Raw genomic sequence first — 27013 nt, 5'->3', positions numbered from 1 at the left:
CAATATCGTCCATGTTTCCAAAAAGACATGATTCGAGCTGCACCGTTAGAGTAAAAAGTTGAATATTTAATGGATGAAAAGCTCTCCACATGTTAACGTTTGCTTAGTCATTCAAGTGGGGACCCTCAGGTGGTTCAGGGATCCCTTTGTCCTACCTGACATTCTCCCTTCTGTCTGGAGCCCAAAGAATTCATATTGGGATGTCCTTACATCATCTCAATGTGGTTCCAGGGCAGACTCAACTTGGAGCCTTCCAGAATTCATTTAGCGCAGGAGTGATCTTGGGGAAGCACATTCTTCCTGGGCTGGCCTGCTTTGACCTGAGACTACGTTTAAGCTGCAAGTCCTTGGCGGGCACCCCTGACACAGATGTGCTCATATCTGGTGGAGTGCCAGTGACTGTACAGAGGTGAAAATGCTGCTCTCAGCACAGGTGCTTCCATTGGGGTGGAAACTTGGTCTGACAAATAAGCAAAATGTAGGCTTCATTCATGTTAGGTGTGTGCTGATGCTTTAGCCGGGGACACACTGAGGAGGGCCATGAGGCGTTGGAGACTTCTAGGTATGTTAATGAAAGCGTTATTGAAACATTTGTGTGAGCTTCTTTTGGAGTCCCTAAATACGCCTGGGCTTCTGTTGGTGCTGAGGGAGCAGCAGTTTGTGAGGGTAACCATGGCTTTTGTGTTATTTAGAAGGAGGGTGTGGAGAACGGGGCTGTTGGGCAGCAGACCTACTGTGTCTTAGAAAGTAATTGTGCTCTGATGTCTGTGGGAAGATGGGCCACAGCCCTGACTTGGGCTCAGTCTCTGGTGGGGCGAGTTTCACTTTAGCATAATCCTGGGCCCAAATAGTTTTGCTGTTATTGGGTCGATCCATTTGAAAAGCTATTTGATTTGAGACAAGCTTTGAATAATATTGGGGCAGTAACCACCAAACAGTATATACTCGGCAGTCTAGAGTCATTGTTGGGTTAGGCTTCCTAAACAGAAGAACGGGCAAGCTGGTGTCAAGATTCTGTGTAAACCCTGCAGGGAAACCCAACTTTGCAGGTAGTGTAACTCAGAGTGTTAGGCTTCAATGCAGTGTGCTGTTGTTTTGGCAGTCTGGATTATCATATCTGGGTCCCAAAACAGAAAACACGCACGTAAATCTAGACTCTACTCTGTTTACTAAGAATCCTTAGTCAACAGACTATGCATCTAGTAGATAAATCCTTCCGTATATTTTCCAGACAGTAAACATATTTAGGATAAAAACAGTTCTAGACAGTACATGCTATGGGTGGGATATTGTCCTAGGGATTTTAATCTGTTAAAGTTTCAGTGTTTGCGCTTCTGAATTTATATCTGTAAAGTTTTTCACTGGCTTCTGTAAACAATTCGGGAACATACCTGGAATATATGTTTACCTGATATGAACAGGATTAATGTGGTCATCAGTGTAACGCTGAAAAAATACTTTAAAATTCACTTTAGTCCTTTAAAATTTTAGAAAGCTTTAAAATGGATTAAAGTATTGGTGTGGTTATGCTTTGTTTTGTGCCTGATTCAAATTCTCCATCAGAAGAGACCAGATCTAATGTGTTCTTTGTTTTTGGTTTGGACTTTGTTGTGCCTTAGTCTTCTGGTAGCTGAATAAATAAGGTACTTAATTGCATTGTAATGCTGTGCATTTATAGGACCATTGCAGATTAGAAACATTGTATGGCCTATAAAATAGACAAAGATTTTCATTAGGAACAGCAGAAGTACTTTAGCATCAAATGAGTGTCCTCTGAATATTCTCCTGTGGGGCCTTGTGCGTCTGAGACAGCCATTAGGCAGGAGCAGCAAAAAGCATGGATATTTCAGATAGTTAATTCAGTCAGAGTTTCAGGAAGGCCCCTTAGGTCACTGATGGGCAAGTTGGGGGAGTTGTAGCTGTCCGCTGTGGATTTGGCACTACCTGGCCTCTGTGCCTCCCTGGGGAGGAGATGGTGAGTGGGCTAAAGGGTCCCCAGGAGTGACTGCAGGATCACCGAAAGTAAATTAATCCCAGGGGAAACAAGCTCCACTTTGCAATCATTGGTAGCCTACAGATAGATCTCTTAAAAAGAAGGCATTCAGAAGAATTTTAGCTGTATGAAATTGAGTCTCTGGATATCCACCACAGGGACCTTCTTAGCTGGGATTGATGTCCTTCATTTGAGAGCTGGCCTTGCTTCGGTTGTGTGGTGGTCTTAAACCCAAGTGTATGACTGAGAGAGTTTGTGTTTTCCAGGCTTTGCTTAAACAGGGGTCCACATTAGCACCTGATACAGAGGTTATAGAAGAAAAGTGATTAAGATAAATGCCTTGTGATCTGGAGCTGGTGTCTAAGGGGACTGCTCATTTCCTCCCCACCTGAATTATTTTGGGGTTTGTCTTTTTGGGGTACTTTGTATCTGATAGTGCATAGAGCCCATAGTATTGAATGGTATAGGAGACTTCCATTTTACTTCCCTGAAAATTAAAGGGCTTTGCCCGTCTTTTCACAAAACTGTAGCTTCCTTTAATATAGGGTTCTCCTTTGGGACACAGCTAAATTTTGTAGCGCTTCTTTTTAATTACTACCTTCAGAAATGCAAAAGCTTTGATATGGTCTAATATCATTAAGTACATTTTTTGTTCTGTCCCTGAAGGGTTTTTCTTCGATCCTAAATATATGGGGTTATTGGTTGAAATGTTACTCTGAAATATTTAGGCCTTTGGCTAAAGATGAGGCAAACCACAGAGCATGCTCCTTTGTAAAGCATCCTGCCCCTGGTCTTTCAGGCTAGTGGTGGCCCCTTTCTTCCTTCTTCAGTCCATTCACTTATAATGCACCTCTTTACCAAACATTTTGTCCTGTAGGATGTTCTTGTACTCCTTGACCTTCCCACCTCTTACGGGCTCTTTTAGAGTTTGTTTTCCATAAAGTAAACAGTCATGGGTGACTAGCATTTGCAAAGAGATAAGAAAGAGCATCATTCTAATAATCTCCATCCTGAATATAATCTGTCTTCAAGGCCAGGTGCAGCGGCACAGGCTTGTAATTCCAGCACTTTGGAAGGCTGAGGTGGGAGGATCAGTTGAGGCCAGGAGTTGGAGACCAGCATGGGCAGCATAGCAAAACCCAATCTATTAAAAAAATTGTTAAAAATTAATCTCTTATCAGACAACTGCTGTATCGACCTTAACTTGAACAATGTCCTAGACACACATGTTCTGACACAGGTCACCTCAAAAGCCGTCAGAATATGCTAGTTAAATGCTCAGATTCTTTCAGTTAAAATTTTTTTAAGGGGGAGAAAACACAATTTTTCTGTAAATGAAGGATTGTATCTCGGTTGTGAGGACATGGAAATAAGCCTGAGGAAGGCTGGCTGCCTTTAAATAGGAAGTTTGTGATGAGTTGACTTAATCAAGTTGTAATCATTTATAATGGCTTAAAAGTTACTGTTTATATATTCTTTCACTTCCTATAACAAAATAGCCAGCGTTTATTGTCTTTGTGTCAGGTGACACACCAGGCAACTTCATGTATATTACACCATCCATATGTGTGACTGTTTTACGGATGTGAAAACAGGCTTAGTGCTGAGATCCAGGACTTACTGAGAAAGGCCCGGCAGTAACTCTGCCTCCAGAGCCGGCACCTTGGGTTCTGCCTCACAGTGTACTTCCCAAGTCTGTGAGGCTTCTCCTGACACCTGTGAGTTCTTCCACTTGTCTTTTTCGTACTGTCTGACATGCAAACATAATATCCTACTTTCTTCTTGTGGTAAATAGTCGTATTTTCCTTCCTGTGGAGTAACTAGAGTTAGAGATAAAGCTGGGTAGAATTACATTTGTATCTATAGTGGTTTAAGACTGTAGGTAAGGATTGGCTTGGCTGGGGGAAGAATATTCTGTGTTCTTGGTACTTGTTTTGCATTTCTTTTAGTATTAAAGCTCCACGTGGTTCTATTTTTTGTGAATGAACACCCATAAGTTTTCCATCTGCATTGTAATCTCTCTGAACTTTGTTTCCCTGACATGAAACAAGTGTGTTAGACCAGATGACCTTCCAAGTACCTTCTGGTTTTAACAGGCTGGGAGTCTCAGTCCACAGCCCTGATCAGTGGAGATGCTTTAAGACCTCTGCACTTTGCGGGGTAGTAGTGGGGAATATAGTGGTCTTTGAGGATATTGAGGTGAAAAGGAAACCGTTTTGGGAAATGAACCAGCCTTATGGAAGTATCTAAGTGTGAGCATGTAGATTAGCTATTCTCAGCAGATCTGGTGTTAAACACTTTCTGAAATTGATTTACATGCTGTCTACGGCTGATACATATCTACTGACGTCTCTTGTAAAAAGTAGAGTTGGCAAAAGGTCATGTTTTCCTTCTGTTTGCAAACAAAATGGATTATTTTTAAAAGTTGTCGTTTTATTAGTAATTCTAAATGGGAACACTATTGAATAGATTTTCCTACCTTCTCTTCAGTTTATTTTCACTTGTGGAAGTGCAGGAAGAGATAGTGTAAAAGAGAGGAAGGAGGAGGGAATAAAGGCCATGCTGGGAGCCTGCGTAACAATTGCGCACATTGAGAAAGTTCACAGAAATTAGATAAAATGCTTTGGAAAAATCTAGTTAGTCTAGCATTTTGAAAGAATTTCTAGAATTTCTGGGACAATGAGCTCATTTGATCCTATGTTCCAGTTTCTGAGTGTGAAGTTCTTTTTGTTGGATTTGGTGGCTGTTGCTCACACCTTCATGCAGCACAGTGGGCAGTTCCGGTCAGCTGGGGAGTCTCTGGGGACCTCTCCACTTTCTTTGTAGGTCCCCACAGCCTTACACAGGCTTTCCCTAGGATGACGCTCACATCTGAAACGCACACTTCAGCTGCTGTGAATTCCTGCCATAAAGAGGAACCCACTAGAATAACTGGCAGTCACATCGTGTACTTTTTTTTTTTTTTGAGACAGAATCTCGCTCTGTCACCCCGGCTGGAGTGCAGTGGCGCGATCTTGGCTCACAGTAACCTCCACCTCCTGGGTTCAAGCGGTTCTTCTGCCTCAGCCTCCTGAGTAGCTGGGACTACAGGCGCCCACCACCATGCCTGGCTAAGTTTTGTATTTTTAGTAGAGACTGTGTTTCACCATATTGGCCAGGCTCGTCTTGGACTCCTGACCTTGTGATCCACCTGCCTTGGCCTCCCAAAGTGCTGGGATTACAGGCGTGAGCAACCGTGCCTGGCCATGTTGTGTAAATTTATCATCCATTAAGGCAGAAAATGAGCTTTGTAAACTAATCAATTATTTCTGCTCTCTCAAAGTGCACACATGTAATCTCAGCCTTAAGTATGTTGCTTTGATTTCTCTTAAGAGTGGTAAAGCCAAGGGGATAGATTTTTTTCAGCTAGCAGTGGGGCTGCAGGTAGAATCACAGAACTTTGCTTTGAGCCCTAATGGGACAGATCATTTTCTGAGTCGTAATTTTTCTTTTTCCATTTCTAAAATGAGGCCAGGAATACCTACCTTATAGGACTGTTGCAGGGACGGAATGAAATGGATTGACAGCAGTAAACTATAAAACACACATACAGGGTATGAAGGCCGTCTAAGTTTCACAAGCAAGGCATATTCGGCCTTAAGTTGCTGGTTTTGCATTGTTTTTGGTTGAATATAAAGACCTGGATAATTATAGAACTGCCAAGCAGAAAGAAATACAGAATGTAGCTGTGGTGTGGAGACCCCCGGCTGACAGGCGGTGGTCTTCTTATAGGCTGAGGGACAGGCTAGATGCACGTGAACTGGCAGCTCAGGTTGGAAGGCTGGATTTGGGGATGCCAGGGTCCAGGCCAGGGTGAAGAGAAGTGGCTGGGAAGGTGGCCAGGCTCAGCTCTGAGGAGGATGAGAGCTGTAAGCAGAGGGTGGGACCAGGCCTCTTTTTCAACCCAGGCTTGAGGGATGGGGGCAAAGTCACCCTAGACTTGACTTGGAGCTAGATCTGCTCTCTTGGTCATCTTTATTGGGACCTCAGGCTCCTAGAAGGCTACTATGATAGACTAGTGGTCTCTAAATGGTTTTTATTTAAAAAAAATCACATACTCTTTTTGTTATAGCATACATTTGTGTATACACTTTAAATATATTATGTACATTACATAATACATTCACAAATAGAATTTTAAAAGAATGAGGTAAAAATTTTAAAGTAAATGAAAGTTGTAAAGATTTCATCCTGCACTTAGGTGGCTATCTAATGATTACTTTAGATGGTGGGGCTGGGAGCATCCTGGGCACGGCGCGTGTCCTCAGGGGCCTCTGGGGACCAGCCTCAGCACCTCACTTCTTCCAGCCACAGAGACAGAACAGTGAGGGAATAGAAGAGCAGTGCTCAGTTGGAATCATTCCTCATGGAGCCTCCTGCATGCCCTGTTGAGGTCCCTGCTCTGCCAACCCCTGCTGCTGCGCACATGCTAGCTATGTCCAGAGCTCAGAGGCTGCTGGTCCCAGCAATGTGTGATGCCTGCACACGTGGCTTTGGCAGCAGCACCTTGAGAAGGCTTAAGGATTCTGGTGATGCTGGCTGACCAAGGCATTGACAGACTCACCTCAGTATTTGAATCAGTTCTGAGGCAATATCTGTGGTGAAGAGAAAATACCTTAACTGTTTTTCCCAAACCAGTCAATCTTTCCAGCAACATATTTAAAAAAGCCTCATGTTAAGTGAGAGCAGTGCAAGGTGTGGTTATAAAGAAATGAGACTAGTGTTTATGACATAGATAAGTCTGTAAAACACAGACATATTTTATGGATGCTAGTATGCCAGTAGCGGTAACAGTAACATTAGTTAGTAGAGATTCAGGTAAGCCTTACCACACATGCTGTCTCATTTAATCTTTGCAACAACCCTGTAAATGTAGGAAATACTAATCTGTTCAACAGATATTTGAGTGCCTATATGGTATTGGCGCTGTGAGAATACAGTGTAGAAGAAGACAGACAAAGGTCCCTGTGCCCACTTGAGCAGCTCATGGTACAGTGGGGAGCCAGGCATGCCCCCCAGGGACCAGACATAGCAGAATCATCTAGAGGGATGAGTAAGCAAGGTCCCATGTCAGAGCTGTAGGATACGATGAGGTCATCAAGACATGCTTCTGGAGGGGACAGTTGGACTGAGAAAGAAGCTGGGGTATGGGGGGGTGGGTAGGGTTGCGCCTTTGGAGGGAAAAGATCAGTGCTCCTGGACAGTCTGTGTCATTTTCTGTCCTACTAAGTGGCTCTTTAGGTGGATTTATTTTCTCCCCAGGTAGATCAAAAGCTTCTGGAGGGCAGGTTCTGTGTCTCTTTCCTTCATGTTTGTCAGTACTCCTAGCACAAAATAGGTGCCAGTAAATGTTAGTTGACATGAATTGATAACTTGGATGGATGGCTAAAGGATGTGTAGTGTGTAAGACCCCATATCTACCTTGTAACATTTTTGGGTGTCAAGAAACAAACATTTATTGAGGCTATGAGATTAGAAATTAAAGACAAGCTTCGGCTCCTGTGCCCGGTAAGGAGCTCAGAATCTGAACATAGAACACCCAGCAGAGCAGGTTGAACAAGCAAGTACCGTGTCAGGGTTTCCCGGCTCCCATCTGTGGAGCTCATTGGGTCAGGCTTCCCAGGAAGCATATGCCGCACCACTTGGGGTGGCCAGTCACGCAGATGGCAGATGGGTTGTGTGCAGAGGCTTGTGAGTGGGGCTGCAGAGAAATGACAGCTAGTGGAGAGGAGATCGGCTGACCTGTGTCTCTCTAGTGCTGTCATGTAGAAACGCTGGATTCAGGCAAGTGATTGACAGGGCATAAGCCTCTGTCCTGACACCCTGCCTCTGTCCTCGGGTAATATTTGTTGAGAGTTCAAGGGCATAATATCTCAGTGCCCAGCAGTCCCACGCGGCTCTGCCGTGAAGGCCCCCCGGGTGAACTGCTCTTTTATCCAGCCCCTCCTGTGTCCAGCAGAGGAGGGCAGACACAACATCGTTAATAGCAACACATTTTTACAAGATTTACCTCTTCAAACCCCACCCCCGTAAAAACCGTAGCTTCTTTAATGTCCTGCTGGCTGTGTGAAAAACAGGAATTTATGTAACAAGCCCTGCACAGCAAACCTTTTCCTGTTCGGAAAAAATTTTAATTGTTGGCATAGTTAGGAGACAGCTCTGTTACTCAAAGAGCGACCTGAGATGTCCTCTTAGAAAAATATGTAATATGATGTTTTGATAAGAGATTGCTGTGGCTTTTTAAAAAATGTCTAAATTAGTACATGTCCCACCTGAGTTAGTGAACACTCCTTGAACATTTTTAAAGATTTCATTATTGTGTCTCCTGCAGTCTTATTAAAAATGACCCCCAGCTGCACTTGCCAGTGATCTGACAGGCTCCTCATGAATGTTACAGAGCTGCACCCCCTCGCCCCAAGTCAGTACAACAACCAGGAAGCTTCTATCTGGGAAGATCTTTCTTCCCCCTTTATCATTAACTAAATGTGACAGGGACAGGAGTCAAGCTTCCTCTTCTCCAGAGATTTCATTGGAGCTTATCTGTGTGTCTATTGTGTTCAAAGAACAAAACTGTCATGATGGAACATTGTGCAAATGCCTGGACTTCCAGTGTATAGAAAACGTTGCACGGTCAGAATGCAGGACTGTATTCCAGCGCTACTCCAGGGGCAGGCCTGCTAATCTTAAGGAGGAATTAAGAGCTTGTTTCGGCTGGGGCTGGTGGGCACGGCAGACAAGGACAAGACCTGTGGCTCTGTGAACATGCATGTGTGTGTGTAGCGCCTTCCCATAGGAACTTGGGAATCTATCTTACGGGAATGAAAAAGGACGGGAGGGAAATGTAGTCCTTGGCCTCTTTTAGGGATTCTTCTACCGACTCTAAGCCCCTGGCCCTCCTCACAGCATGTCTCAAGGTGAGGGTAGATCTTGGGTGCAGAGGAAGGTGGGAAGTCTTGGGAATAGGAGACAGTCACTGCCATGCACTCACACACCTGCTCTGCTCCAACTGGGAATCTGGGGCTCTGGCCGTGTCTGCCCCTGCACTCCCACTTGCTGTATGCTCTGGCAGGAGGGCTTGTCACGTAGCTGCTGTGTTGAAATCCGTGGGTGGAATGCAGTACAGAGGGTCAGAGGGCGTTTTGAAATGTGGATTTCTCAGCGCTGACTGCTGGGCCTTAGTCTGACTTTTGCGTCGTCTTTTAGAAAGTGAGGCCCCCTCCATTTTCTCTTTTCTACCACATTTTAATGAGAGAAGACTTCTCTTCCAGTTTGTGTTGGAGCTGGGCCTCATCCTGCCGTGCAGAGGCTCTGCTCAGGCGCAGCAGTTGGCACTCGGGCCCTTGCATCCCATGTTGATGGCATGAGGATGTGGGCACTGTGGCTGCACCCTTGGGTGACCACAAATCCAGCCAGAGCTTTTTGTGGTTGAGGAGAGGGGCCACAGACATGCAGGGGGCTTGGCTTGGTCAGCTGAGCCTTGCATCCAGTTGGCAGAGGAGGCCAAGGAAGCTGGGAGACTGTGCACATTCCAGGGGATTAGGGCACCCAGAATCCCACTCCTCGCCTTGGGAGCAGACCTCTGAGGAAAGAGGCTGCTGAATGAACAAGGTGTAGTGGCTGTGTGCCCTGTGTTGTGCTGGGGGGCAAAATGCTGTAAGACAAGGCCCTTCCTCCTGGGGAGCTCACAGTGTTTCCCACGTCTCATTTTCCACGTGTCCCATGGGCTCTCCTGAATGCCCTCTTACCACGTGTTATAGAGCAGGTGAATCAAACCATGGCTTTCTCGTCTGCAGCCTGGCTCTGGTGTTTCTACTGAAGGTTGAAAGACCACCTCTGGTCCCTTTCACCATATATTTGCACTTGTGGGTTTGTATTTGTAATACTTCTAAGCTCCTACCCATACCACACTGAATAGGAATAGGGAAGCAGGATTTTGGGGGTGCAGAATACCACTATTCTAAGTCGGGGTCTAATATTCTCTTCATGGTGACTGCTTATATGCCAGGTGCCACCGAGCATTTTTATGTATCTCATTTAATACATGTAACAACCCTGATAAGGTACTATAATTTATTCCTGCTTTACCGGTGAGGAAACTTAAAGATACATTGGGGGCTAGGCAGCTTCCCAAGGTCATGTAGGTTAGTAAGTAGCAGAGCCCCCCAAGTGCTCAAATTAAAAGTGGTTGGTTTTTCTTCCCTAGTTGGCCTAGGGATGATAGATGTGGCATGATTAGTCATGAAGCTGCACTAGCTTGAGTGTTAGAGCTCTTTTCATTCTCTTATCATTTCTTCCCATCCCAGGTTGTCTCTTTGGACAGTGTAGCCCCTGGCTATCTGGGGCTGTGTCGTGGAGTTAGTTGGTGTACCCTACTCATGCTACTGGTTATTGGTGGAACTGGAGGGTAGGGGCACTACTTGAATTAAAAAAAAATCGTTTTGGCAGATCAGCTTTCTCAAATAAAAAAGCAATGACTCTGTTTTCCTTATATTCACTTGTGTTTGCTTAACAGGCTTTAAAGGTGTAAATGAATCCAAGTCTTACTGGTTTGGGGGCCTTTAATTTTTGATCAGCTCTATATTCTTCTTTTTTGGGGGCAGTGGTGGGTAGGATGGAGTGTTTAACTCTTGTTGCCCAGGCTAGAGCGATCTTGGCTACTGCAATCTCTGTCTCCTAGATTCAAGTGATTCTCCTGCTTCAGCCATCCAAGTAGCTGGGATTACAGGCACCTGCCACCATACCGGCTAATTTTTGTATTTTTTAGTAGAGATGGGGTTTCACCATCTTGGCTAGATTGGTCTTGAACCTGCCTCAGCCTCCCACAGTGCTGGTATTACAGGTGTGAGCCACCATGCTTGGCCTATATTCTCTCTATCCTTTTGTCTTTTCTGTTTCTATAAGTATGTGGCCCCAGTAATATGAAATTTCTTTATGTAAATGGCGCATGTTCAAACTGAAGAGAATTGTCAGTAGTTTTAAGGATAGTAGAAATGGAAAGGGTTTTTGATAGCATTTTGATACAGGGTACTATTGTAACTAAGCAAAATTCAGCAGTTTCTAAAACCAGTTCTTGTAATTTTTCCATAAAACTTAGCTGTATAAAAGAAGGTATTTATAATAGTTCTTGTTACAGTTTTGTCCCTTCATTAAATAAGATACAGACACTGTTTTTAAGATAAGATACTATTTATTCCTATGCTATTTGAGATCTTTTGTAGTGGGTTCAGAAGCATTGGGACTGTTCAGATGGAAATCTGTACCACAAACTCTTAAAATTTTTTACTTGTTTTCTATGTAATACATGTAGAATAGTAAGTTTTCCAAGCAGAGAAGTATTGTACTTTTAATACGATATTTTGCTTTACAGAATTCAATTCGTCATAATCTGTCCTTACACAGCAAGTTCATTCGTGTGCAGAATGAAGGAACTGGAAAAAGTTCTTGGTGGATGCTCAATCCAGAGGGCGGCAAGAGCGGGAAATCTCCCAGGAGAAGAGCTGCATCCATGGACAACAACAGCAAATTTGCTAAAAGCCGAAGCCGAGCTGCCAAGAAGAAAGCATCCCTCCAGTCTGGCCAGGAGGGTGCCGGGGACAGCCCTGGATCACAGTTTTCCAAATGGCCTGCAAGCCCTGGCTCTCACAGCAACGATGACTTTGATAACTGGAGTACATTTCGCCCTCGAACTAGCTCAAATGCTAGTACTATTAGTGGGAGACTCTCACCCATTATGACCGAACAGGATGATCTTGGAGAAGGGGATGTGCATTCTATGGTGTACCCGCCATCTGCTGCAAAGATGGCCTCTACTTTGCCCAGTCTGTCTGAGATAAGCAATCCCGAAAACATGGAAAATCTTTTGGATAATCTCAACCTTCTCTCATCACCAACATCATTAACTGTTTCGACCCAGTCCTCACCTGGCACTATGATGCAGCAGACACCATGCTACTCATTTGCACCACCAAACACCAGTCTGAATTCGCCCAGCCAAAACTACCAAAAGTACACATATGGCCAATCCAGCATGAGCCCTTTGCCCCAGATGCCTATGCAAACACTTCAGGACAGTAAGTCAAGTTATGGAGGGATGAGTCAGTATAACTGTGCACCTGGACTCTTGAAGGAGTTGCTGACTTCTGATTCTCCTCCCCATAATGACATTATGACACCAGTTGATCCTGCGGTAGCCCAGCCCAACAGCCGGGTCCTGGGCCAGAACGTCATGATGGGCCCTAATTCGGTCATGTCAACCTATGGCAGCCAGGCATCTCATAACAAAATGATGAATCCCAGCTCCCATACCCACCCTGGACACACTCAGCAGACATCTGCAGTTAACGGGCGTGCCCTGCCCCACACAGTAAGCACCATGCCCCACACTTCGGGTATGAACCGCCTGACCCAAGTGAAGACACCTGTACAAGTGCCTCTGCCTCACCCCATGCAGATGAATGCCCTGGGGGGCTACTCCTCAGTGAGCAGCTGCAATGGCTATGGCAGAATGGGCCTTCTCCACCAGGAGAAGCTCCCAAGTGACTTGGATGGCATGTTCATTGAGCGCTTGGACTGTGATATGGAATCCATCATTCGGAATGACCTCATGGATGGAGATACATTGGATTTTAACTTTGACAATGTGTTGCCCAACCAAAGCTTCCCACACAGTGTCAAGACGACGACACATAGCTGGGTGTCAGGCTGAGAATTAGTGAGCAGGTAAGTTCACCCCAATATCAAAAGACCTTTTGAAAAATAGAACTTGAAAGCGAGGAACACAGTAACTTGCCACGTATGTTCCATGGTTAGCACATCTTTGATGTCAACTGACTGCCCCTTGCAGAGAGGGCTCTTTTATCATTCATTCTCTGTCCTTTTTGCAGCCCAGCAAATTTCCCTCTGAGCTTAAACATAAGGAAACTTCCTTTAACTGCTTTAAAGAGTTCTTTTGACAGTTTGATGGCTGCATCTTTTTAGAAGCTCTTCAATAAATCGATATATTTGATATAAATCAAATGCCGAAGGGTTTTTTGTAAAGTAGAATTTTCCCCGTTGCATAATTTTAGAGCTGTTTGAGAAGCCCTAGCTTTTTGCCCCTAAGTATGTCTGTCACTCTAATATGTTAAGTTGAATTGATTTTAATTTGGCTGTAGTTTCATTGTGCGCGTATGTGTTTTTTCCTAGGTTACACTTAAAAGGACTTCAGATTGTCTGACAGCAGGAACTGAGAGAAGCAGTCCAAAGATGTCCTTCACCAACTCCCTTTTAGTTTTCTTGGTTTAAATAAATAAATAAATAAATAACCTTCCTTTTTTTTCCTTTCGTCAGACTTGGCAGCAAAGACATTTTTCCTGTACAGGATGTTTGCCCAATGTGTGCAGGTTATGTGCTGCTGTAGATAAGGACTGTGCCATTGGAAATTTCATTACAATGAAGTGCCAAACTCACTACACCATATAATTGCAGAAAAGATTTTCAGATCCTGGTGTGCTTTCAAGTTTTGTATATAAGCAGTAGATACAGATTGTATTTGTGTGTGTTTTTGGTTTTTTAAAATACCTATTTGGTCCAAGGAAAGTTTATACTCTTTTTGTAATACTGTGATGGTCTCATGTCTTGATAAGTTAAATTTTTGTTTCTACTACCTGTTTTCTGCGGAACTGATGGATCACAAAGAACTGAATCTCCCTTCTGCACCTCCACCGAGTGGCTTTGGACCTGTTCACGTTGCCACAGAATTCACATGAGAACCAAGTAACCTGTTAGCAATCTGCTAAATTAATGGACTTGTTAAACTTTTGGGGGAAAAAAAAAAAAAAGATTAAATGCCAGCTTTGTACAGGTCTTTTCTATTTTTTTTTTTGTTTATTTTGTTATTTGCAAATTTGTACAAACATTTAAATGGTTCTAATTTCCAGATAAATGATTTTTGATGTTATTGTTGGAACTTCAGAACATTTTTGGAATAGATACTGAACTGTAATAATGTTTTCTTAAAACTAGAGTCTACTTTGTTATATAGTTGGCTTGTAAATTTGTGGAACCACAGGTATTGGGGCAGCATTCATGATTTCCGTTTTGTATTTCTAACTGGATTAGTACTAATTTTATACGTGCTTACCTGGTTTGTACACCTCGGATGCTACTTGGTGATGTTTCTGACTGATCTTAAATCATTGTAATTAGTACTTGCATACCCAATGTTTCAGGCCCTGTTTGGGCAGGAAAGGGATGTACAGTTATGGACACTTTGCGTTTCATATTTAGGATAACTTAATATGTTTTTATGTCTGTATTTTAAAGAAATTTCATCTGCTTCTGCTGAACTATGTGCACTGCATAGCATCGAGTCTTCTCTAGAGACCTGTGTAGTCCTGGGAGGCCCCATAATGTTTGTAGGTCAGGAAGGGCGATCTGTATCTAAAGCAGTCCTCCTTTGTCAAACGACGGATCTTGATCAACTTCACCATTCTGAGTGGAGCTTCAGCAAAAGTTTACCCTCATGATTCTGTGCTCTTACTTCAGTCCAGGTAGAAGTAGGTTTTGTAGTTTGCCTTGGGGAATTGTGTCAACATTCGCACTTCATCCCATTCTCCCTTCTGCTCTGCAGATTAGAGTACTCAGCACACTGTGGAAGTTTAAGTTGAAGGAGGAAATTTAAAAACAGGACTTGAGTGGCTTGTAGAATGTATTTATAAGTTCAGATGGGTAGCAAACGGAATAGAGCTTACTTAAAAACTGGGGAGATTAATTTGAAAACCAGCTGTAAGTTGTACATTGAGATTATGTTAAAAGCCTTGGCTTAAGATTTTGAAAACGTCTTTAGCCTGTAGCAACCTAAAGTATAATTCTTACCATTATGTTTTAATACTTTCCAATTACCTATAACTGACAGACCAAATTAATTGGCTTTGTGTCCTATTCAGTCCATCAGTATTTTCTGATGGAAAGCGCAAAGTCATCACGATGAGGAGAACAGGTGCACAGTCCTGTTCCTCTCGCATTCTGAGAGGGGTCTGATTTCTCTGTATATAGCCCACATTACACTTGCTTTGTCTTGTATGTTAACTGCATCTTCATTGACTTGGTATTTCCTTAGTGTTTAACAAGAACACAAATGTTCCTGATAAGATTTCCTATAGTAGGCCAGCTGTATAGTAAGCTTTCCACTGTGATGTTCATTGTTTTGAAGATTCATTGAACAACCACCACTCTAACCATCCTCATTTTTGGGCACTCCAAGACATAGCTGGTTTTTAAAACCTGAGTTCCTCTAAGCACAGCCTCCCAGGTATGTAACTGAACTTGGTGCCAAAGTACTTGTGTTTCTGTTGCTACGTACTGTTACTTTTCCTCCCATGCCATTATCGCACCATTATACAAGGGACCTCCGAGCCCCCATTTGTTCATTAAAGAGGCAACTGCAGCTAAAAATCACTGTTAAAATCTTACTACTTCATAGAGTAGATATTAGGAAAATATTTCTTCCTTCCGAGTCTGTGTAATTATACCTCTCCCAACCCGCCATTTTGTGTTGAAATCCTGACATGAATCATGTGGGTAGCTCTCCGAGAACAGTGAAGTCCAGGGAAAGGCATCTGGTCTGTCTGGAAAGCAAACATTATGTGGCCTCCGGTAGCTTTTTTCCTGTAAGAATACTGACTTTCTGCAGTAATGAGTATATATCAGTTATTGTACATGATTGCTTCGTGAAACGTGCAAATGATGTCACCTATGCAGCCTTGTTTGATTTATTTTCTCTGGTTTGTACTGTTATTAAAAGCATATTGTATTATAGAGCTATCCAGATATTTTAAATATAAAGATGTATTGTTTCCATAATATAGATGTATGGAATATATTTAGATAATAGATGTATTACTTGGAAAGTTCTGCTTTGACAAACTGACAAAGTCTAAATTAACGAGCAAATGTATCCCAGTGAGCAGTAATTCAAAGAGGAGGATAAGGACACTTAAAATGGAATCATTCTCCAGCGATATACAATTTGGAGTTGTTAACTGCTGAATATATACTTCCAATACCGCAGCCCTCCCCAACTCGAAATTCTTATGTTCAAGCTCTTAAGAGTTTCTTAATTTATAACTAATTTTAAAAGAGAAGTGTGTTTTTTTTTTTTTTTTGTGGTTTTAGTTTAGGAGTAATCATTCATTTAAGAAATGCATTGTGGTTTATGTGAACAGACCAGCCTGGCACTACAGTCGGCCTCTCCTTGAGGTGGGCACCGCCTGGCAGTATGGCCGGGAATGGCCATGTGAGTCCCATCAGGGCGTAGTCACGCCTCCTGCATTTCCCTACCCGAGTTTAGTAACAGTGCAGATTCCACGTTCCTGTTCCGATACTCTCTGAGAAGTGCCTGATGATGTCGATGTACTTACAGACACAAGAACAATCTTTGCTATAACTGTATAAAGCCATAAATGTACATAAATCATGTTTAAATGGCTTGGTGTCTTTTCTAATTGTGCAGAATAAGCTCTTTATTAGGATGTGTGTGTGTGTGTGTGTGTGCGCGCGTGCGCATGCGCGCACGCACAGCTATTAAATACTCAAGTCTTGTCAGCTACAGTGTCATGATTGGTTCAAATTTGGTATTTTCTTGGGAGGAAAGGGGGAGCAGCCCCTCTGGGACTAAACCATAGCCCCCTGAGATGGGGAACAAGTACAGTCCCTGATAACGAACAATCCTGGAGTACTTCATCTTTGGAATGTCTGAAAACTACATTTGGTTCAGTAATTACTAGGCATATTCTATTTTATGTTAGTGTAGACTCTGCTAAAGGTAAAAACATCTTGAGGGCAAGTTGGGAGGATCTGACTAGGAGGTCACAGAGCAGATATGGAGGATGGAGTGTCAGAACCCCGTGGCTAAGGTCATAAGTGCTCCTCTACTTGTACACCTTGCTGAAGGAGGAGGGTCAGCTCTCCTTTAGGTGGCTGTAGATGGGAAGTTTATGTTTGCTCTTTTGAGAAGGTGTCTGAGGAATGAGCTAGTATTAGATTAAGGTGGTTAAAATACATTTTAAAATCAGTGTGAAGCCCAGTTTCTCCTGAGTTTCTGACTGGACAAGTGAATAAGCCGGAGAAGCAAGGAAGAAGATTATTCTGTTAATCTGTGTAGACACTTGCGGTTTCATCCTGCTTTCAGAGTATTTTAAAATTTACTGACTTTTGGAAGTGGAAACCCTCTTTAAAAGACACGATAGCCAGAAGCCCAATGTGTAGAGCAGATGAAAGCATCTACCCTCATCCCCTGGGTCTCATGCACAGCTCAGTGTGGAAACTGCAGATCTAGTCCAAATGAGGAAAAAAAAAAACCCATGATTATACCCCAAAACTCTAACCAGTGAGCCTTCATAACTCTGCACACATACAAAGCTGCACATCTAATGTCATTACTTGAGGCCAGATTCCAAGTTTTACATGGGCTGATACACAGAGCAGGAAGGTTTCCCTGGGAGACCTTGTAGAAGGAGCTCAGTGTTAGACTCTGTAGGGAGAGAGATTCCTTTCCTTGGACAGTTCCCTGGGCCCTCGCTGTCACCAGAGCTGACAGCAGAATCAAGATGTGTACCTAGGCTTGTTTCTTGACCTCTGAATTGGCCACACAGGAAGACTTTGCCTTGGCTATTGTTTCTCCATGTTTCAGGTGACCCATGGCAATGGTACTACACTGGTTGGTGGGTTGGGTAAGGCAGGTGAAGGGCTGTTCCACTGGATATGCTGTGCTTAAGTGGCAGCGTCTGAAGCAGACATCACCATGTGCACATCAAACCTCCATCATCTAGTGCTGCTCATTCTGGGCCACCACTAGGTATATTCTAGGTATTTATGAAGAGATATCCATGGTAGGTTTCCTTGTTACATTTTGTTGTTTTGGTGTAAAAGTTGCTCTGGTGAGAAGTAGTTTAATGCACCAATTAAATTTATTGAGAAAATTATTGAGAAACAGCAGATTGGGGTCCAAGTCCACTTGTCAAGTCATGGACTCTGGGGTGTTTTTTAGTTTAAATAACTGGAAAATGAAATTTCTGGTGGACTGGAAAGGGAGGTAGCTGTATGCAGGGATAAAGGAGAAAAACGAGTAACTGGGTGATGGTGGGAAATACTTCAGGAAGGCAGATGTGAAGTGGAGCCAGAGGCCTTGGGAGGAAGCTACAGTGTCGTGGGAGCATCTGAAAGTTAAGAACTTTTTTTTTTTTTGAGACCGAGTTTCGCTCTTGTTACCCAGGCGGGAGTGCAATGGCGCGATCTCAGGTCACCGCAACCTCTGCCTCCTGGGTTCAGGCAATTCTCCTGCCTCAGCCTCCTGAGTAGCTGGGATTACAGGCACGCGCCACCGTGCCCAGCTAATTTTTTGTATTTTTAGTAGAGACGGGGTTTCACCATGTTGACCAGGATGGTCTCGATCTCTTAACCTCGTGATCCACCCGCCTCGGCCTCCCAAAGTGCTGGGATTAAAGGCTTGAGCCACCGCGCCCAGCCCCAAGTTAAGAACTTTTGAAGGCAACAGGGAGAGGGGCTTCCTGGGCAAGTGCCTGGCTTTGGCGATGTGAAGGAGGGAACTCTGTACTGAGAAGGCAATCACCTGTTACAAGAAGAGTAAAGCAGTTGAAACCAGCTTTTTTTGTTGATTGCTGCAAGACGCTTTCCTGCCCCCACATTTCCACGAACTCCAAGGCTGAAGTGACTGTCCTGTCACTTTGGGGAGATACGACAGGAGAAAGGTACTAATGGCAAGAAGTTTACATCCTTCAGGAAGAATGAGGTTTCCTGAAGAGATCTCATTTACATCCTTCAGGAAGAAGGTCGCTTGCTCTTTGTCCTTTGTATATTAACTTCTGTGAGCTTAAATCCCCGAGCAAGCAACTGTCAGAAAGAACTCCTACAAAAACACATTGCAGATGGCTGCATAGGAGCCCTTCTGGGTTCTTGTAGTTGCTGGAGTTTCTGCAAACATACTTGGCTTGCACTAAAATCGCTGCCCAAGTCGGATGACCTTAGTAGAGGCAACTGCCTAGAGTAAGGCTCACAGTGGGCCATTTTAAACCAGACTTTTCTCCCCTGATGAATTGGGATAGAGAGGTGGTCCGTTTGCACTTCAGCGCTTGGTCCCAGAATAAGCCAGAGATGCCCAATTCTTAGTCTATGCTGGCGTCAGGGACGCTCGGAGTGCTTGCAGAGTGGTAACCTCTGATGGCTAGGGCAGCAATTTCCCCACAGGTAAATTGAGGATACCTTCTGTTACCTGCCTCAGGTCTGATAGGAGGAGATTAGAGGGATGAGGTCATGTCTGCGAATGCTTTCCTGTGGCAGGGAGAACGCCTGTACAGCAGAGTGGTGTCATCTTAGGTAATAGTAGGCCTTGGGATGTTTCCTTAGTGGGGCGTCTGACAGTATCTCCTTGCGGAATAAGTGAGAGAACTATTTGGTTCATCCCCAATGTTACTGCTTTTCTTTTTTTTTGAGATGCAGTCTCTCTCTGTCACCCAGGCTAGAATGCAGTGGTGCAATCTCCGCTCACTGCAGCCATCACCTCCTGGGTTTGAGTGATTATCTGCCTTCTGAGTAGCTGGGAATACAGGCGTGCACCACCATGCCCAGTCATTTTTTGTATTTTTGGTAAAGATGGGCTTTCGCCATGTTGGCCAGGCTGGTCTTGATCTCCTGGCCTCAAGCGATATGCCTGCCTTGACCTCCCAAAGTGCTGGGTTTACAGGCGTGAGTCACTGTACCCGACCCCCAGTGGTTTCTGCGTTCCTATTTGCTGTGTTTTGTTTCTTAAGCAGAAGAGTGTAGACAGTTTACAGACCCATTTCCCAGAGTAAGTAAGTTGCGGTCTTTATCTTCAGCAACTCTAAAGTATTATTGATAGTAAAACTGTAAATCTCTATCCGCCCAATACAAACTAGTATTGATATTTTTCCCCAAGAAGTTCCCCAATATGGACCCATACTAAAAAAATGTACAGACATGAGCTTTCTTGACCTTGACCTCACCCCAGTCTAGAATAGACTCTGTGGGACTCCATCTGTAAGACAGGGAGAGAGGAGAGGAGAATCCTGAGGTCGACAGGGTCACAGTGGTATGTGCTGCAGCCCAGTCACCTAGTCCACAAAAATGGATTGTTAAACTTGCAGAAATGTTGTTAGCCAATTTTAAATACCTTCATTAACAATGAGTTAGATAAACTATTTCTTTTTTGAGACAGAGTTTCGTTCTTGTTACCCAGGCTGGAGTGCAATGGCGCAATCTCGGCTCACTGCAGTCTCCTTCTCCTGGGTTCAAGCAGTTCTCCTGCCTCAGCCTCCCGAGTAGCTGGGATTACAGGCACACACCACCACACCTGGCTAATTTTTGTATTTTTAGTAGAGACAGGGTTTCACCATGTTGACCAGGATGGTCTTGATCTCTTGACCTTGTGATCCATCCACCTCGGCCTCCCAAAGTGCTGGGATCTATTATAGGCGTGAGCCACCTCGACCGGCCCTAGATAAACGATTGTATTTAAAAACAGATAGTAAATCCAAACTCCTCGCTGTGCAATTGTTGTGCTCATGTGAGTCTTGTCAACCGTCGAGGTCGTTGGCAGCCACTGTGTTGCATGGTGGGGATGCTGTGTAACGTTTGCTACTGTAACTGGTCCCGTGTGTGGCTGCTCACTGCTTGAAAGCCAGACTCAAGAGACAAGGGGTGGTGGCAGGAAAAGCAGGATTAATTGGAGAGGCAGCAAATGGAGAACATGGTGAGCTAGCCTTCTAAAATACCATCTTAAGTCAGTACAAATTTTAGGCTCTTTTTATGTTAAGGACAGAAGGAAGAGGAGGGGATTGAGATCAAGAGGTAACAGACCACCACAGACATCTGGGTGCCAGCGAGGGTTCAAGGAACTTCTTTATCCTTGGTCAGGTCACGATGCTCCTATAAATCTTTAACAAAAACATCATTGTTTACATACTTCTCCTTTAATCCCAGAGTGAGTTTTTAAAACTACGTGATTGCTGTTTTTGCATATTAATAGTACTCTAAAATTATCCCTGCCTATGTGCTGGAAGGGGTAAGGGCCACTCAAACCAAAATGGAATTAGTTATGTTGGTTCTTTTTCATTTCGCTGTCAGACTGCTGCTGTGCTGTCACTAAGCAGGGTTTCAGCTTCACTAATATAATTTGGGTGAGACTAAGACATAGTTTAACAGTGAAATCCCATCAGTTAAATTTATTGAGGAAAAAAGTGGATTGGGCTGCAAGTCCATTAGTCCAGTCCTGGTTGAATGGCTACCATATGTTGGCTACAGATAAACGTTCACCAAGACAATCAATGAAAGAATGCTGTGGGAAGCAATTGACCTAATATAATTTACAATAAAGAGTATTGCGTATTTTATTATTTGCAAATCATTACTCATCTTCTATATGGGTAAATTCTTAATTTATGTACATACATACAGGCACACATTATTTCCCCACAGAGCAGGTGGTTAAACATTGGCCGGCACACCACTGGCTGGGCGTATGGAGGCATTAAAGGACTCATCAGGCAGAATGGGAGTAAGGGAAAGAGAGATTGGAGGTTGAGGGAGGGTCTGGGGTGAGGTCATGGCATCAGGTGTCTGAGAACTGTGAGGTCCAGGGCCCTAGAGTAGAAGAGGTTAGGGATGATAGGGCCTCAAGATTGAATGTAGTGTGCAAATCAGATTTCAGAGCTAACCAAGGGACTTGGGGTGGAGAGGAGTCACCTTTAAGTGCCAATGCCTTTAATTTGGGGAGAAATAGGGAGGGAGTAGCAGCTAGATGTCAGTGACTGGGAAGGGCATACCGCGGGTTAGGCTCATGCCGTAAGCATGGACACAGGGCTTTTCATGTGTGTGCAAGAGGCTGATTCTGGAGTTGGAAAAGGAATGCAAACGATGCCAGTTCCACTTCTGAGACTCACTTTTGATGGGAGGAATTACACTCGCTTACTGGGGTTACTGCGGCGATTTAAAAACCTGAGTTACCTCCCTGTGGTAGTACTTGGCATATAGAAAGGGCTCACAAAATAAGAGCAAGCAAACGTTCTAGTTTGCTTAGGAAAAGGTGTCGTCCCAGCACAATTACGATAAGTTCCTCTTGTTACTCAAAGTGTTCAGGTTTGGGTGATTAATTATATGTTCACCCTATCAACTAATGACTGCTTTTTAATTACTTCCTGGAACCCTCACCTCACAATGGACATACCAAGAGCACTCAGTGAGTGAGAGGACTCAGAGGCCCCCTGGAAGAATCTATTCACAGACTGGAGGGTTATTCTTCTAAAGGAATGTTAGCCTGTGTCTCAGCATCAAGTTTAATCTACGACACATACTACCATCCGCATGTTTGTGTGCCTCCACCGCCCCATTCAGATGTTGCAAATGGGGCCGGGCGCGGTGGCTCACGCCTGTAATCCCAGCACTTTGGGAGGCCGAGGCGGGTGGATCACGAGGTCAAGAGATCGAGACCATCCTGGTCAACATGGTGAAACCCCGTCTCTACTAAAAATACAAAAAATTAGCTGGGCACCGTGGCGCGTGCCTGTAATCCCAGCTACTCAGGAGGCTGAGGCAGGAGAATTGCCTGAACCCAGGAGGCTGAGGTTGCGGTGAGCCGAGATCGCGCCATTGCACTCCAGCTTGGGTAACAAGAGCGAAACTCCGTCTCAAAAAAAAAAAATGTTGCAAATGTTGAAATCCTAACCACCCGTGGTGATGGTGTTAGGAGGTGGGGCCTTTGGGAGGTGATTAGGTCTTGAGAGCAGAGCCCTCCTGAATGAGATTAGTACCCTCACAAAAGAAACCCAAAAGAGGTACCTAGCTCTAGGTACCTCTAGCTAGAAACTGCCATCTGTGAACCAAGAAAGGGAGGGACCTTGATCTTGGATTTCCAAGCTCCCAACACAGAGAAATTGCTGTTGTTTCTACACCACCTGGATTGTGGTATTTCATTACAGCAGCCTGAAGGTACTCAGACAGCATGCAAGGTCCTTCCCAACCAACCTCTGCCTTTGCGTCTCCCCCATACACACCAGTCACAGTCTCTTGCCTTTTATGCTTGCAGCCTTTTTGCCTGCTGGAAGGTCTGTTTATCTGGACTATCTTTATCCTTCTTTTTTTTTTTTTTTTTAATCAAAGTCTGGCTCAAAGCCTTCACCTACCATTCCAGTCCACCCCAACCCCTAGTATCAGGGTAGCTACACAGGCGAACTGGAAGCATTCAAGACTCCTTTCCCAGACTGAGCCTTATGGCTGTGTTTAGCTCTGGCTAAATGCTAACAGTCCTCCTGAGGCAGCCCCGTAGCCATCCTACCAAAAAGTTTAGAGGCAGGCCTGCCTGACTTTGGGTCATCAACAGCCTCCCACTGAGCCTGAAGCAACTGGCCAGTGTACTTGACCACTGGACACAGCCAAAGACATTCTTCTTTGGTGAGCCAGCCCACATCTGCCAACATTCCACCAAATTAAAAGCAGACCAAGAAGCCCCAAGTATTTTGACAACTCTGGAGCTGCTATTATTTCAACCGAGGCAAGTACAAAGGCGAGAAAGGTATGGGCGACGATGGAATGTCTAAAAGGGATCATGGACTGCCCTCCAGCCAGCCATCTCCAGGGCTGCAGAATCCTCTCTTTACATATAGATTTTTCTCTGGGTTCCAGGGATAGAGTCAGCCCTTTCACTTAGCTCCTACTTCCAAAATCGCCGCTAGCAACACTGAAATGCCAGTTTCTCTACTTTCCCCGGGAAATGGTTGCATGTCTATAAACATAGCTGGCATGCGCTCATCTTGGGACAGTTATAGTTTCTGAGTTTTTTTTTTTTTTTTTTTTTTTTTTAACAAGGCAACTGGCCATCCTTAATTAAAAAGATATGATTTGTTTTCACACCACCTCACCTGAGGACATGGCACTGTCATTTGTAATTTTTGCCTCTGTTGTGTGATGGGGGTATCTCCATTTCTCCCCAGCGTGATGGGATTGAATAAAATATGTGAATTTCTTATTTATTTATTTTTTTTTGAGATGGGGTTTCACCATGTTGGTCAGGCTGGTCTTGAACTCCTGACCTCAAGTGATCCGCCCACCTCTGCCTCCCAAAGTGCTGGGATTACAGGCATGAGCTACTGGGCCTGTAAAAAAAAATTTAATTTGAAACTTAAACAAAAATTTAATTTGAAACATTTGAAATATTCAAATATTTTTGAAATATTTTGAAATTAAATATTATTTTGAAAATAAGATAATTAATTCTTTGCAAGACAGAAAAATTTTATTTCACCACACCTATCAAACACTGTCTTGGTGAAAAGGAGGACCTCCTGAGGTCAGGAAATTCTATTTCAAAATAATTGGGAAGTTGTGATAAAACATACCCTGAGTTGGTAGGGCACGGTGGCCCACACCTGTAATCCCAGCACTTTGGGAGGCCAAGACAGGTAGATCACTTGAGGTCAGGAGTTTGAGACCAGCCTGGCCAACATGGTGAAACCTCGTCTCTACCAAAAATAAAAAAATTAGCCAGGCATGGTGGCGTGTGCCTGTAATCCTAGCTACTTGGGAGTCTGAGGCAGGAGAATTGCTTGAACCTAAGGGATGGAGGTTGCAGTGAGTGAGATCACACCACTGCTCTCCAGCCTGGACAACAGAGTGCGACTCCATCTTAAAAAAAAAACAAAAAACCTTGAATAGAAAACTTCATTTGTACTTGTAAACACATCTTCTGAGACTCAAAAGTTCTTAGAGCCCTATGAGCTATATTTAAAATTAATATTATCTGTACATTTCTAGTTCCCCTCTGACTCCTTTTTTCTGTCTTCAATAATTGGTATTCCATTAAAAACGTGGCTATAATTTTCAAAACCCTGGATAGGGCTGGCTGGAAGCATTTAACAGCTGTATGGAATCTCATCTAACCATCATGTGCCTTTTTTTGGAAACAACAATCTGAGCAATTGTCCTTGTCTTTTGTAAGAAAATCACATGATTAAAAAAAAATAGATGACTAGCAATACTGTTGTCACTCGGTTACTGGCAGGAGCAGGGAGAGGGAGGAAGACGTAGGAAAAATGCTTTCTTGGATCCCTCAGCCACAGCAATCTGCAAACCTTTCTGGAGTAAATAATTTTCTTTGTCATTTCTGGATAACTGAAAAAAGACTTCAGAATGTTTCCAGGCCTGGGCATGCTATCATGTAATACCCAGCATCTGAGTTACCTTTCCTTGCTCAAAGAGTTGGCTCAAAACTCAGCCATGTTCCTTGTTGCTGGATCTGAGTGTTTGGGGAGACTGTTATGAATGGAATGAATGAAAATTCAGTCTTTGTTATGGACAATAATGGCCCCTCTGGGATTAGAAGACATTTGAATCAGCTTCCAAAGGTGCTGGTTTGACTTCGATAAAGATTCTGAACCCAAGCCGCCCTCCGCCTCAAATGTATCATCCAGAATGAGAGCTGCCTGAAGACTTACCCCGGACAGGGAGGCACCTGTCACCTTGTAGACCATAGAGAATGGAGGCCTCATATAAGAAATGTTTGGAAGCAGCAAGGCTGGATATTGACCAGCATAAAGCAAGTGTTGGAATCGATTGTTTATCTACAAAATAAGCTGATATTTTTCCCCGGGCACTTCTAAGACTTGTAGAAGAAAAACTATGATTAAGAAAAGTAGATGGATTATTAGGAAAGGCTTTTTATTCGAAAGGTTTTGTGATTTTAACAGCGCTTTGCATTTAAAATACTTTCCGTCCAAGGATACCAACCACTTCTGCCAACGCTAATTCCTCAGCCTCCCTTTGAATTAAAAAGAGCAGAGCAAACCCATTTGCTGTGGAGCACAGAGGAATGAAAAATGAGGTGGGGCGGGGAAGAGGTAGTTTAGTTACCGGAGAGCCTGAGGGAACCCGTTGTAAGGGAACTTCAGAGAGTTCCGAGAGGGTTTCTCAAAGTGTGAGCTGCTAATCATTGGTGACAGAATTACTTGGGAAGATTTGTAAGAAATACAAATTGTAGAATCTCTGAGACCTACAGAACAGAAGCAGAATCTTGGATCAGTGGGCGTGATGGTATTTTAATTATTCCAAGAAGAAGAAATCTGTGTTTTAATTATTCCAAGTGATTTTTATGAACACTGAAATTTGAGAACTGCCCTTAGACTACAGAAATGTGGTCTGTATTTTCTGCCATTCATTCAGTCACTCATTCGTTCAATAATTGCATTTACCTACTGAGTATCTGCTGTGTAGCAGGCCCTGTGCGAGATGCTAGGGACATCATATTTTGTAATAGGGACAGATGCGCTGTCTTTCTCCGAGAGGCTTGCAGCCTTCTGCTGGTTTTGAGTATGTAGTGAGGGTTGTAGCAGAAAGATGTCATGAAGTATTCTGTAAAAATAGGCTCCTTGGATCAAATAAATACTGGGCTGATAGCTGGCCCTGCAACTCAAAATGCCATCATTCATCAGAGGCTTTTCCCTGCCTAACCTGCTGTGGGTGCCATTTAAATGGGTTGGACCCCTGGCCTTCTCCTCTGGATGCTGATGTGTCTGGGCCTGGTTGGGCCTCTCCTCTGGTCTTGCCAAGCACCAGCATCAATCCCTGAATAACACTGTAGAGTGGCATTGAAGCTGTTTGAGCCTAATGGTAGACCTGACAAGCAGTGTATTTGATCCAGGGGTCGGGGTGGGGACCACATGGCTGAGCCAGACGCATCCAGGTCTGAGGAAAATAACAACCCAGCCCATGAGAAGGGTCTGTGTTCCATTGGAAATGGGCCTCTCTTTTCTTAAAGCTGTGAAAGAGAAGCATCTCCTCTTGCAAGATCTTTGAGGGAGCATAAGCTAGACCCAGTTGTTGGTGTTGAGATGAGTTTCCTGTACTCCAGGCTGGGGGGACACAGCCTTGCTCTGGGGCAGCTCCAGGGCAACTTCCAAACCCCTGGTGAGGGAGCAG

The 27013-nt window shown here is 44.0% G+C and overlaps 1 protein-coding gene across 1 annotated transcript in view; it reads left to right on the top strand.

The window, feature by feature from the left end:
* Positions 1 to 16495, top strand: part of FOXO1 (forkhead box O1) — a 107428-nt gene extending 90933 nt beyond the window's left edge. The window contains exons 2-3 of the mRNA XM_008998169.5: positions 11400 to 12751; positions 13217 to 16495. Coding sequence (XP_008996417.3) covers positions 11400 to 12737 — 1338 coding nt within the window. The 3' untranslated portion in view covers positions 12738 to 12751; positions 13217 to 16495. The remainder of the gene's footprint in view (positions 1 to 11399; positions 12752 to 13216) is intronic.
* The last annotated feature ends 10518 nt before the right edge of the window (positions 16496 to 27013 follow it).

The sequence above is a fragment of the Callithrix jacchus genome, chromosome 5 (assembly GCF_049354715.1).
Source record: "Callithrix jacchus isolate 240 chromosome 5, calJac240_pri, whole genome shotgun sequence".
NCBI lineage: Eukaryota > Metazoa > Chordata > Mammalia > Primates > Cebidae > Callithrix > Callithrix jacchus.
The sequence above is the reverse complement of the archived record's forward strand: the minus strand, read 5'-3'. Positions and strand labels throughout refer to the sequence as shown.